The following is a 13,836-nucleotide window of genomic DNA, read 5'->3' as shown; positions in this document are numbered from 1 at the left end:
AAGAAAACAGGAGGGGTCTCAAGGATCTCCGCCGCTCTGTTTTAGGCGCCTGGTTAAGATTTGCTGGGATGAAGCCAGGAACAGCCCCGGCTCCTTGGCACCCGCGTAAACGCAGCAGAAGGTAAAGGGATGGATTGCCACGCAAATTTTCACTTGCCGGATGATTTTTCCTACGGCAAACCTTCCTCTATCTCATCTCCAAACAGAAAGACCAACAGATGGGCGCGGGGAGGGAACGGAGGGGGAACCAAAAAACCTTACAATCTTGCGATTCGTCAGCCTCCTCGTCCACGAGCTCCCGTTGAGAGAGGAAGGGTTTGCGCAGGCGGATCTCTTCCAGCATCTCTTCGGCCAACATCAGCTTCGTGGCGATGTCCTCGGAGCTCAGGTCCTGCTCGATTCCGTAATAGGCCAGCTTGTCGTTGATCTCTGGGGGCGAAGAACGGACGCTCACGTTGGCCGCAATACAATCCGACGGCCGAAATCCGCTCAGTAGAGGGAACGGGGTGGGGGATGGACGGGAGGGGAAGGCGACGGGCAAACTGCAATCGTGAAAAGGCTATTTGTGAGGGGAGTGTTTCACCCTTCCCGTTTAGAGAGCCGTTCGGGCTGCCAGTAAAGTACGGCCTTAATCCTGAGCAGAGGCCATCTGCACGGAAGCCAAGGAGTAAACTAAATGACTTCTCAACCTCCGGATCGGGTCTGGGAGTCGGGAGGACCTGAGTTCTAATCCCGGCTCCGCCATCTGTGTCTGCTTTGTGCCCTTGGGCAAGTCGCTTAACTTCCCCGTGCCTCGGTTCCCTCATCGGTAAAATGGGGTCCACCCCACTGCTTAGTAGTGTCTGGCACATAGTACGCGCGTAACCAACATTATCGTTATTATTATTTCATCATTATTATTATCATCTCAGTTACGGTGTCCCCAGTTTGGAAACTACTGGAGAAATCTGATCTGACTCACCACGTTATATTTCTTTAGATGACAAAGACATTCAAGGCGTAGGGACATTCATGTGAAACCTCTAATCTCCAATCACCGTAAGGCACTCGCCTCTCCCGAGAAATGTGATTTGAGGGGTTTTCTATTGGTTTTGTATGCGCCAAAATGTCCAGCTCTATTAAGGATGGAATATCTCACATGAATCTCTTTAACACACCATCGAAAGAGACCTTGAGAGAGATTTAGAGGCACGACTCCTGTCACCTTCATGTTGTATTCCTCCAATATTATCACTCAGAGAGGATGATCTTTCCGTTCGAAAGAGCAATTTCATTGGCTCCCAGTGGCTTCGAGGCCCCCAGAGCACGCTTTTTTGCGGGGGAGAAAGTGGGGAAACGAGAAGGCTGTAGCCCCTCAAACCAGTCCATTCACTTGTCTCCCCATCTTCAAAACCCTGTCAAAAACCACAACTCCTCCAAGAAAGCCTTCCCTGCCGAAATTCTCATCTCACCACCCTGTCTCATCTGCGTCTCTTATACTCTTGGGTCTGTACCTATTATCCATTTTGACGCTCATCTTACCCGCCCCCCACCCCCCAAAACACGTGCGTACGTTTATACTCTAATGCTTCACCTATCTGCGATTTATTTTACCGTCTGTCTCCCCCACTACGCTGTAAACTTCTCTAGGACAGGAATCATCATCTGTGAACTTAACTGCCTTGTGCTTTCCCAAGCAGGAGTGGCAGAATGGCCTAAGGGGTAAAGCGGGGGCCTGGGAGTCAGAAGGACCTGGACCTAATCCCGGCCCTGCCACCCGTCTGCTGTACACCCTTGGGGAAGCCATTTCACTCCTCCGTGCCTCGGTTACCTCATTTGTAAAATGGGGATTAAGACCGTGAGCCCCGTGTGGCTGATCAGCTCGTGACTACCCCAGTGCTCAGACCGAGGCTTGAAACACAGCAAGTGGCGTCATCCTTGACTCCGCTCTCTCACTCACCCCACACATCCAATCCGTCACCGGGGTCTGCCGGTCTCGCCTTCACAACGTCGCCAAGATCCGCCCTTTCTTCCCACCCAAATCCCTACCACGTTAGTTCAGTCCCTCATCCCATCCCGACTGGATGACTGCATCAGCCTCCTCTCCGATCTCCCATCCTCCCGGCTCTCCCCGCTTCAGTCTATACTGCGCTCTGCTGCCCGGATTATCTTTCTACAGAAACGTTCTGGGCGTGTCACCCCCCTCCTCAAAAATCTCTAATCTGCCTATCGACCTCCATATCAAACAAAAACTCTTCAACATTGGCTTTAAAGCTCTCCATCACATCGCTCCTTCTTACCTCACCTCCCTTCTCTCCTTCTACATCCCAGCCCGCACACTCCGCTCCTCCGGTGCTAGCCTTCCCACCGTGCCTCGTTCTCGCCCGTCCCGCCGTGTCCCGCCGTCGACCCCTGGCCCGCGTCCTACCTCTGGCCTGGAACGTCCTCCCTCCTCAAGTTCACCGACCAATCACTCTTCCCCCCTTCAAAGCCCTACTGAAGGCTCACCTCCTCCCAGAGGCCTTCCCAGACTAAGCCCCCCTTTTCCTCAGCTCCCCTCCCCTCCGTGTCGCCTCCACTCGCTCCCTTTGATCTACCCCTTTCTCCCCGCCCCAAAGCACTTACGGATAGAGGCGTATATCTATGATTCTAGTTAATTATATCGATGCTCGTTGACTTGTGTTGGGTATATGTCTATAATTCTATTTATTTATATCGATGCCCCTTTACTTGTTTTGAGGTCTGTCTTCTAATAAGAATAATAACAATTTTGGTATTTTTTAAGCCCTTACTATGTGCCAAGCACTGTTCTAAGTGCTGGGTAGCTACAGGGTCATCAGGTTGTCCCACAGGGGGCTCACAGTCTTAATCTCGTGGCTCAGTAGAAACAGCCTGGGCTTGGGAGTCAGAGGTCACGGGTTCTAATCCCGGCTCCGCCGCTTGCCAGCTGCGTCACTGTGGGCAGGTCACTTCACTTCTCTGTGCCTCAGTTCCCTCATCTGTAAAACGGGGATTAAAAACTGTGAGCCCCACGTGGGACAACCTGATCACCTCGTATCACCCCAGCGCTTAGAACAGTGCTTTCCACATAGTAGGCGCTTAACAAATACCACCATCATTATTATTATTATTATTATTAATCCCCATTTTCCAGATGAGGTAACTGAGGCACGGAGAGGTGAAATGACTTGCCCCAAGTCACCCTTCTAGACTGTAAACCCAGGGTGGGCAGGGATTAGCTCTCTTTATTGCTGAATTGTATTTTCCAAGTGCTTAGTACAGTGCTCTGCACACAGTAAGTGCTCAATAAATGCAACTGAATGAATCAAATGAACAGATACCATTACTATTATAATAATTATTACTTCAATTTAGTTTCTTCCTAGACATTTCAAGTAAACAATGCTAATAATTTTGGTATTTGTCATTTTCTTACTTCGTGCCAAGCTCTCTACCGAGTGCCGGGGTAGTTACAAAATAATAAAATCCCACGTGGGCCTCACAGTCGAAACGGGAGGGAGAATAGTTATCGAGACCCCATCTTGCAGCTGAGGAAACTGAGGCACAGGGAAGTTAAGTCTTGGCCAAGATCCCGCAGCAGGTCCGTGGCGGAGTTGAAATTAGAACCCGGGTCCTCCGACTCCCAGGCCCACGCCCTTTTTGCTAAGGGCACGTTCCTTCTCGACTCAAGGGGGAGAGGTAAGGAAACAACCGAGATGATTGTCACGCTGACCTCAAATTGGGATTTCGGACGCAAAACGTTTACTCATGGAACTCTGGGTGTTTATATTGCTAGTTTGCACAGTTGCCTGACCCCCTCGTGCAGTGCACCGATACTTCCCCATTTAAAAAGGCATCAACAACATCTCCTTGACATCGAGTTTAGCAGAAGTGAATCTCTTTACCTTGGATTTCATCGGCCATGTCACGGGCTCGTTCTACAAGCAGGGTCGCCCGGCTTTTGGTCACCACAGTTTCCTTGTGGACCAGTTGCCCCTTCGTTGAGGCTTGGCTTCCCTATGAGTAACCAACAGAAACGCAAGTTTACATTTACGATCCTGGACCTGTGTGTACAGATGTGTGTATTCGCGTGCATTAAAGTTTTCTAGTAATAAGAATGTCCAGCCAGCACGTAAAGTGACTCAATATGACACCTGGACACTGCTGTGATGACTAATTCCAAATAAACTAGCAGATTAAACTGATCTAATCGTTCTATACCATCCGTCGCAGGAAAATGAAAACGAACCATCTTCCTCAAGTTGACTGGCAGGCAAGAAAGTTGCCTGTTCTAATTGACCGATTTGATGTTAGGTTTGTGGAAAAATCAGGTGAGAAGGCAGAGACCGGTAAAATAGGTTGAATCTCGTAGAGTAATCAGTTGTTCATGGTTGGCAGACCCGTAGTCAGTCAGTTGTATTTATTGAATGTGTATCGTGTGCAGAGCACTGTACTAAACGCTTGAGAGGGTAAAACAGACACATTCCCTGCCCACGATGACCTTACAGTCTAGAGGGGGAGACAGACGTTAATATAAATAAATGAAATTACACCTCTGATGGTTTTAATTTTCTCAATCAAGTAGGCCAGCTCATGTGGCTCAGTGGCAAGAGCCTGGGCTTCGGACTCAGAGGTCATGAGTTCGACTCCCGGGGTCCGCCACCTGTCAGCTGTGTGACTGTGGGCGAGTCACTTAACTTCTCTGTGCCTCAGTTCCCTCATCTGTAAAATAGGGATTAAAAGTGTGTGAGCCCCACGTGGGACAACCTGATTACCCTGTATCTCCCCCAGCGCTTAGAACAGTGCTCGGCACCTAGTAAGCGCTTAACAGATGCCAACATTATTATTATTATTATTATTAGGGGAAAGTGATGGGGGAAGTGTGGGGAGAGAGGCAGTTTGAGGAGGGAGTTAAATGTCTGGAACAACAGGCGAGGGCGACGGACATGGGTGTCATTAAAGATGGAGAAATAATGTTGCCAGGCAGAGGAGAGGGCAGAGTTAAGGATACACTTTAAAGGTCAGTCTGCTATCTATATCTCCACCACCAACGCTCTGTGGCTTGTGCACAAGAGCAAAGGAGGGGGACTGTGGAGGTGATCCCCGGGTGTGGGTTCGTGGTACTAGCTCGATGAAGGGATGAGGGAGCGAGCAAGTTGAGATCAGTGTAGAGACGGTGGCGTCGAGAGTGTCAAATTGGTCACCAAGAGAAGGTAGTTTGGCTACGGAGGCTAAATGGGGCAAGATGACTTGAGAATATTGGGTGCGGTCGAAAGATCCGAGGTCTCTGTGGGGGAACAACACAGATTTGCGGGGAGGAGGTGTGGGGGAGAGAAGGCGGGTGAAGGGGTTGTGGTCAGAGAGAGGGATCTAGAGTTGGTGAAGGGAAGAGATTGGGCAGGGGCTGGAGATGATGAGTTCAAGTGTGTGACCAAGTTGGTGAGTCGGAGAGCCGGGGCGGAGCAGGAGGTCGGTGGAGTTGAGGAGTGATAGAAAGCGGGCAGCGGAACATCTACGTGAAGCAGCGTGGCTCAGTGGAAAGAGCACGGGCTTTGGAGTCAGGGCTCATGAGTTCGAATCCCAGCTCTGCCGCTTGTCGGCTGTGTGACCGTGGGCAAGTCACTTAACTTCTCTGTGCCTCAGTTCCCTCATCTGTAAAATGGGGATTAAGACTGTGAGCCCCACGTGGGACAACCCGATTTCCCTATGTCTACCCCAGCGCTTAGAACAGTGCTCGGCACATAGTAAGCGCTTAACAAATACCAACATTACGTGCTCATCCAAGTCCTCAAGGATCAGCGTAGAGATGGAGAAAGAGCGGAAATGTGAGAAAGGGATCGAAATGGTTAAAAAACCTGGGGGCGGGGTCTGGGTGGGGGGCAGTAAATGACCATTACTAGAATTTGGAGTGGGTGAATGACTGACTGACCAAAAATTCAGTGGGAGGTGGATGTGAGATTGTCTGTGTGTGCGGTGCCTTTGTTCCCGTGCAGCAGAGATGGGAAACCCGCTTTAGAAAAATGGAAATCTTCTCCAGTCTGGACAGGATTCGGTTGTGAGTGATGCAGATGGAATTGACTTCCTTTCAGGATCAGAGACACTGGTTCACTGAAGGGGTGAAGAGGAGGAGGAAGCCCTCAGCTTGGCCTCTGGCGGTGCTATTCGTCGGTCTGCTCTTCCGCATGTCAATCCTCCCCCAGAGCTGGCCGAACTGAACGTGGAGGTGGCTGGATTACGACGCCATGTCAAGCCGGACCTGTCTCTAGCATACAGACCCAACGGGTGGAGGGGCAAACGGACAGGTGGAAAGCGGAGGACGATGTCCTCCCGCAACCTCATTTTCACCTTCATCTGTGCCCAAGGCAGAACTGAGATCCACCAATAAATCGTACTCACCGAGCACTGACTGTGGGCAGAGCGCTTCTCCAAGCGCTTGGGAGAGTACGATATCACAGGTGGGGGGTAGATTATTCCCTGCCCACAAGTAGCTCGCAGTCTAAAGCAGCGTGGCTCAGTGGCAAGGGCCCGGGCTTGGGAGTCAGAGGTCATGGGTTCGAATCCGGGCTCTGTCGCTTGTCAGGTGTGTGACTGTGGGCGAGTCACTTCACCTCTCTGGGCCTCAGTTACCGCATCTGTAAAATGGGGGTGAAAACGGCGAGCCCCACGTGGGGCAACCCGATGACCCTGTCTCTCCCCCGGCGCTTAGAACAGTGCTCTGCACACAGTAAGCGCTTAACAAATACCAACATTATTATTATCGTTAGATACGTACATAAGTACCGTGGGGCCGAGGGTGATTAAGGAGGCGACTCTAAGCGTAAGGATAATGCAGAAGAGACGCGGGTAGAGGAAATAAGGGCTTTAACACTAGCTAAATACCCGCCAGGACTTCTTCACGGCATTAATGTCCCCTCGGCCGGGTATTCAGCCGTTCAATATTACTATCACTACTTTAATATTAATATTAGAGCGGGCGAGGATGAACTCAAAACGGACAAAGTGTCTGGATTTTGCCAGTCCTCAGGACAGTGCTCTGCACAGAGTAAACGCTTAATGATTACTCTTCACGCTGCTACTTAAGTAGTCTGTGCCTTGACAATCGATCAATGGTGTTTATTTAGTGCCTACTGCACGCAGGACACTGTACTGAGCACCTGAGAGAGTTCCATATAATAATAATGTTGGTATTTGTTAAGCGCTTACTATGTGCAGAGCAGTGTTCTAAGCGCTGGGGGAGATATACAGCGTAATCAGGTTGTCCCACGTGAGGCTCACAGTCTTAATCCTCATTTTACAGAGGAGGTGACCGAGGCACCGAGAAGTGAAGCGACTCGCCCACAGTCACACAGCTGACAAGTGGCAGAGGCGGCATTCGAATCCATGACCTCCGACTCCCAAGCCCGGGCTCTCTCCAGTGAGCCACGGAACCTCCGATAGACCCGTTCCCTGCCCCCAGGGAGCTTACGGTCTAGAGGGGTGAGACATACCCTAAGCTCAAGCAAATTTTAGCCCTTCCCTCTCTTTCTTGGTTGCCTGCCAGGAGATCCGTGTTTTCCGATGTGGAAGCCAAAGGACTAAATTCCGTTCAGGGGATATTTAGATGAACTCAACTTTTCATGCATACAGATTTCCGTTTCCCCTCACTTGCGTTTCTTCTTCGATTCTGCCTAGATTTGCAAAATGCAACCTTCACCTTTTGGATCTGTTCTTTAGGGTAGAGTTCGGTTCAGGCAAACCTGAGGAGAAACGGTGAAGACTGATCGACGCGTCTAACAAATGAACGGCTTAATTACGAAAGCACCAGGTGGCGCTGCTGTATTAAAAAATACAGTGTGATGCTAAAAGTCAAATGTTGAAAATGTACAAATATCTGAGGTGAAAAATAATGTTGGTATTTGTTAAGCGCTTACTATGTGCCGAGCACTGTTCTAAGCGCTGGGGTAGACATAGGGGAATCAGGTTGTCCCACGTGGGGCTCACAGTCTTAATCCCCATTTTACAGATGAGGGAACTGAGGCACAGAGAAGTTAAGTGACTTGCCCACAGTCACACAGCCGACAAGTGGCAGAGCTGGGATTCGAACTCATGAGCCCTGACTCCAAAGCCCGTGCTCTTTCCACCGAGCCACGCTGCTTCTCCAAAAGCAGCGGAGAAAAGCGAAAAAAGTGGCCGTTGGCCTTAAGGATAGACGTCGTGAACATATTCTGGACTCATCTGCGTTTTACTTCAATTTTCCCGTAATCCGATTTACGTTTTAAAGGCGGATTCCACGGTCTCCGAAATATTTCGACGCACCGTGTTAAAGGGGAAAAGATCTCAGAATCCGCTACCTTTGCGCGCGTATCTGTGGGTGTAGGTGCGCCCCGTGTTTATTGTTAATTGGTCACATTATCTATAGGTGATTTTTCGTATGTTTAATCACACCCAATATTTTTCAGAAGTATTGTTGACAAAATGATGGAGTGAAATCCAGTAACATCGAACGCCCGAGTACCTGGGCAAAAGTCCCGGGAGGCATTTGGCTAGGGCTAAAGCGGACGAACAGTTTTCATCTTGAAACCCACTTTAAAATGAGAGAGTTTCCAACTGATCCCCACATCCCCTTATCCGCCTTACCACTTAGACCCGTACTGTTTAGTGCTTTTATTTACTTATTCATTTTTTAGTTACTTCTGGGCCAGTTCTACAGTTCCTCTTTGCTCCGACTGTTTGCAATCTGTCTGCCCGTCTCCTCACTTTCCATTTTAACGGAACGCTCCTAAGCACCTCGAATAGCTCTCTGCGGCCAGCAGGAGCCCGGAACGATGCTCTGCCCAAAGTGGGCACTGAAGAATGATGGCAGAATCTATCGCCTTTGGTCAGGGACCGGATCCGACCCGATTATGTCGTATATGCCCCGTCTGCCTCAACGCTTAGCAGTGTGCTCGGCACAGAGTAAGCCCTAGACAGATATCACTACTATTAGTTTGCAAGATCCTGTGTTCACACCCAAAGTCCACATTTTCTCTCAGCAATTCAGGGTACCGACCTTTTCAGTAAGTTCCTCCATATCCGAGAGCAGAATTTTCATTGTATTCTCAGCACTGCCGACCTGTATCTTTCTTAGGATGTAACGGTTCTCTCTTTCCGACAGCTTTGTCTGGGGAGAAATGATTTTTGTTTAATTCAGTGGATTCATTCTGGCACGCACAAGCACAACGCTCCCTCCCGCCCCAGGCCGCCCAAGACACGCAAATACTTTACAAACACAGCATAGTCTAGTGGATAGAGCACAGGCCTGGCATTCAGAAGGAACTGGGTTTTAATACTGGTTCCCCCACTTGTCTGCTGTACGACCTTGGGCAAATCACTTAACTTCTCTGTGCCTCAGTTCCCTCATCTGCAAAATGGGGATTAAGACCGGGAGCCCTATGTGGGACAGGGACTGTGTCCGACCCGATCGTCTTAGAACGGTGCCTGGCACATAGTAAACGGCGTGGCTCAGTGGCAAGAGCCCGGGCTTGGGAGTCGGAGGTCATGGGTTCGAATCCCGGCTCTGCCACTTGGCAGCCGTGTGACCGTGGGCAAGTCACTTCACTTCTCTGGGCCTCGGTTCCCTCTCCTGTAAAATGGGGACGAAGACTGTGAGCCTCCCCAGGGACAACCCGATTACCCTGCATCTCCCCCAGTGCTTAGGACAGTGCTCTGCACTAGTAAGCACTTAACAAATACCAACATTATTATTATTGAGCACTTAAGTGCCATCATCATTATTATTATTATCAGAAGCAATTTAAAAGGATTCACCCATCAGGGATGGAAGACAAGATTTGGTCTTTAGGACAGGAAACCCTCCCAGAGGAAGGGGTTACAGTGCTAATGACGTGTGCTGCATCCCTCCCACCGTCTCATTTCCGTACTCGTGTGCTCGTCGAGGCCCAGGATGCATCGAGCTAGAAGGGAGGCAAGAGTGTAGCACGTTGTTATAGCGACCGCTCCGTCTTGACCCTCACAAGCGAGCGAAAGACAGGGAGGGGACCAAGAGCCATATCTCTCGAATCCCGATACAGTGTTCGTTCCGCTGGACCAGAAGCAGTGACAGTTAAAGAGTTCGAGACCCTGAGGGACATCGAACAGTAGAGACCAGTGAAGGGTAGGCCCAAATTCCTCCCAGGTTTTGCCGTCTCTGGAGCCTGCCCACCTCAAACCCTCCTTGCGCTCTCTCCGCCGAGCACCTCAAGACATCTGCTGAAACATCTTCAGTGGTAGACGGAGTTGGAAGAATAAAGAGTGGAAATACTAAGCCCGTGGAAGGAGCAGGAGACCAGGAGACTGGATTTCAGTCCCGGTTCTGTCGCCTGCCTGCTCCGTGACCTTGAGCAAGTCAGTCGACTTCTCTGTGCCTCAGCTGCCTCATCTGCAAAATGGGGATAAACTAATTCATTCTTCCTCCCTCTTAGGCTGTGATCCCCATGTGGAATGGGGAGGGTGTCTAATCTCATCATCTTGTAACTTCCTCTGCGTTTAGCATGGTGCTTGGCAACTAGTATTGGCAACTTGGCAACTAATAAATGCCCCAGGTAGTAATCGCCGTAGTTTTAATAACAATAGTAGTTACTAATAGTAATATTAATACTAGAGGAGCAACATGGCTCAGTGGGAAGAGCCCGGGCTCGGGAGTCAGAGGACGTGTGTTCTAATCCCCGCTCCGCCACTTGTCTGCCGTGTGACCTTGGGCAAGCCAGTTAAATTCTCTGGGCCTCACTTATCTCAATCGTAAAATGGGGATTAAGACCGTGAGCCCCACGTGGGACAACCTGATCAACCCCAGCACTTGGGAGAGTGCTTGGCACTAGTAAGCGCTTAACAAATATCGTCATTATTATTATTAGAGTAGTTGAAATAGTAGTAGGTTCTCTCTCTCTCTCTCTCTCTCTCTCTCTCTCTCTCTTTCTCTCTGTCTGTTGAACAGCCCTGACTCCAACATCCAGGATATCAGCCCCATGGTATATAGTCCCGGACATTGGACGATAAAACAGTCGTTCCAAGAAACTCCTCCGGTATGAGGAATTTCTCCCCACCGAACTCAGAGCTACCCGAAAGGATTCAGAGGAAACATTTCTATTGCTTGGGTGGATTAATTTTTTTTTTGCCTTCTTCCTCTGCGATTGGTGCCATGGGAGCCCCTTGGGGTGTAAATTGGCTTTTCTAGGTCTGGGATGAACTGGGGGAGTTAATCTGCCAGCCAGAACCCACGATGGAGTTACTAGGGAACCAACCCTACAAAAAGCCCAGAAGGGCGCATTGGTTCTACTCACTTTGAGGGAGGAAATAGTGGAGTTGATTTCATTCACGTGCCGGTGAGCAGCGACCCCGGAGGAGACGGTCAAGACGTTCGATTTGCTGTCATCGATAGACAGTCCCGCTAACCGGAGGTCGTCTGTCAGATCCCAGATACATTTGTCGCAGTCTGGTAAAGAGAAGAGAAAGCCACTTTGCTTTGAGTGTCTTGCAATTTGATCTAAAAACATTTTTCGGCATCTTTAGAATTCCTCCGCTAATCACACCCTCCTTCAGTGTTTCAAGATGGGGTTCTCAGTCTTTCTGGAGATTTTTTGGGTCACCGTCTCCCCCAGACCCTCGATGCATCCTCACGGTAGCCGCCCTCTTCTCTGCTTGGGGGGGGCCACGCTGCCAGTTCGGGATAAACGTTGGTCATCGTCTTTTCTGCATCTACCCCAGTGCTTAAAACAGTGCTAAGCGCTTTACATGTTCCACAGTTACTATTATTATCATTACTAATTCAGTCAATCGTATTCATTGAGCGCTTACTGCGTGCAGAGCACTGTATTAACCTTTTGTCTAATGGCACTCTCCACCTTGTGACGCTCAGATGGTTCTCGGAGGTGGGGTGATCTATGGGACTGTGAAGTCATCTAGGATTTAAAGGGTCTGAACTGTGTCCCTGGTTTGACTAAACTTGGCGAGGCCTTGAGGAACCCCCTGAAATATTTAATGCTGCAGTGTCTCGATACGATCCCTCCATCAGTTGCATTTCTTGAGCATCGTCTGTGTGTTCTGCACTACTCTAAGCACACGGGAGAAAAGAGTCGGTCTACCCACAAGGAGCTTAGCCATATTTACCAACCTAAGGAGCTGGGAGATTAATGAGATAATATCTGGACGGCACGAAGAAGAGGTCGACTCCAAGAACTTCAACAATCAGCATCTATTTTAACTTTAACGGGACTTACAGCATTTTGTCTGAACTCTATATCCTTTTTTCTGAATGGGATTAACTGGACAATCAAGGCATTGAATCAAAGAAGGCTTGAGCAAATCTGTCTCCTCAAATCTGAACCTTTAATAATAATAATATTGGTATCTGTTAATCGCTTACTATGTGCGGGGGGCACCGTTCTGTTCTAAGCGCTGGGGGAGATCCAGGGTAATCGGGTCGTCCCACGTGAGGCTCACGGTTCATCCCCGTTTTACAGATGAGGTAACTGAGGCACAGAAAAGTTAAGTGACTGGCCCACAGTCCCACAGCTGACAAGTGGCAGAGCCGGGAGTCGAACCCACGACCTCTGACTCCGAAGCCCAGGCTCTTTCCGCTGAGCCACGCTTTAACTCTGGATGCTTTATTGAAGATACACGTGGAGGGTGTCACTACGTCTCTGCTCATTTGCTCACGGCGCGCGGTGCGTAGTAAGCGCTTAATCGATACCATAATTATTATTATCATTATTTTAATGACCTTCTACAGAACTTTGCCCAGACTTGGCTAACACTGGGGATTCAGGCAGACTTGAAGCTCGTATGATGTCACTCTTAAATCCACACCTGCATGGTATTAGGCAAAGAGGAGTTAATCAATCAGGCTTTGTTATTCTTACTTAACGCTGGGCAGTCGGTGCCCGTAGGATCTTTGAGGTTTTCTGCCAGACATTCTCCTGTTTGACTGTCACAAGGGCCTCCTCTGCAGTCACACACTGCCGAAAACAAAAAAGAGGAAAAAAAAAAAAATTCACCATTCGTTATTTAATGAAAACCAGAGCTACCATTCTGTCGCTGGGAGGAAAAGTGCATCATACCTACATTATTTCTCATCAGTTGAGATGGAGAAATTTCTTAATGAGCTCGTTGATAATAACGGTGGAGTTGGTTAAGTGCTATGTACCGCTCTCTGTACCAAACACTGGGGCAGATATTGGAGGGTCAGGTTGGACACGATCTCCGTCCCACATGAGATTCACAGTCTAAGGTAGGAGGGAGGACAGCAGCTTCTCGAGAAGCGGCGTGGCCTAGTGGATAGAGCGTGGTCCAGAGAGTCAGAAAGACCCGGGTTCTAATCAAGCCTCTGCCACTTGTTTGCTGTGTGACCTTTGGCAAGTTCTTAACTTCTCTGTGCCTCAGTTACCTCATCTGAAAAACGGGAATTAAGACCGTGAGCCCCGCGTGGGACTGTATTCGTATTGTTTATCTGTGATTTATTTATTCATATTAATGTCTGTCTCTCCCTCTAGACCATGAGCTTCCTTGTGGGCAGGGAATGTGTCTGCTTGTTGTACCGTACTCTCCTAAATGCTAGTACAGCGCTTTGCGCACAGTGAGCACTCGATAAATATAATTGAATGAATGAAAGAAGGAAAGGGACCTGGACTGCCCCAGTTCTTAGTACAGTGTCTTAGTAAGGACTTAACAAATGCCATTCAAAAAGGAAAAAAGCAAAACTCCTCCAAAGAAACAAGTGGATATTTGATCCCCTCTTAAGAGATGAATAAGCTGAGACACAGAGAAGTTAAAATGACCAAAGGTTAAGGGACCCGCCCAAGGTCACACAACAGGCAAGTGGCATAACAGGGATTAGAACGCAGA

The 13,836-nt window shown here is 49.2% G+C and overlaps 1 protein-coding gene across 2 annotated transcripts in view; it reads right to left on the bottom strand.

Moving 5' to 3' along the window:
* LAMA4 (laminin subunit alpha 4) overlaps positions 1–13,836 on the bottom strand; it is a 160,432-nt gene that overhangs the window by 73,333 nt on the left and 73,263 nt on the right. For both annotated transcript variants that reach the window (XM_029047122.1, XM_029047123.1), the window contains 5 exons: positions 12,855–12,950; positions 11,277–11,428; positions 9,008–9,118; positions 3,885–3,996; positions 262–429 (listed from right to left, as the gene is read on the bottom strand). In XM_029047122.1, coding sequence (XP_028902955.1) covers positions 262–429; positions 3,885–3,996; positions 9,008–9,118; positions 11,277–11,428; positions 12,855–12,950 — 639 coding nt within the window. The remainder of the gene's footprint in view (positions 1–261; positions 430–3,884; positions 3,997–9,007; positions 9,119–11,276; positions 11,429–12,854; positions 12,951–13,836) is intronic.

Source organism: Ornithorhynchus anatinus, chromosome 19, assembly GCF_004115215.2.
Source record: "Ornithorhynchus anatinus isolate Pmale09 chromosome 19, mOrnAna1.pri.v4, whole genome shotgun sequence".
NCBI classification, from domain to species: Eukaryota; Metazoa; Chordata; class Mammalia; order Monotremata; family Ornithorhynchidae; genus Ornithorhynchus; species Ornithorhynchus anatinus.
The sequence above is the reverse complement of the archived record's forward strand: the minus strand, read 5'-3'. Positions and strand labels throughout refer to the sequence as shown.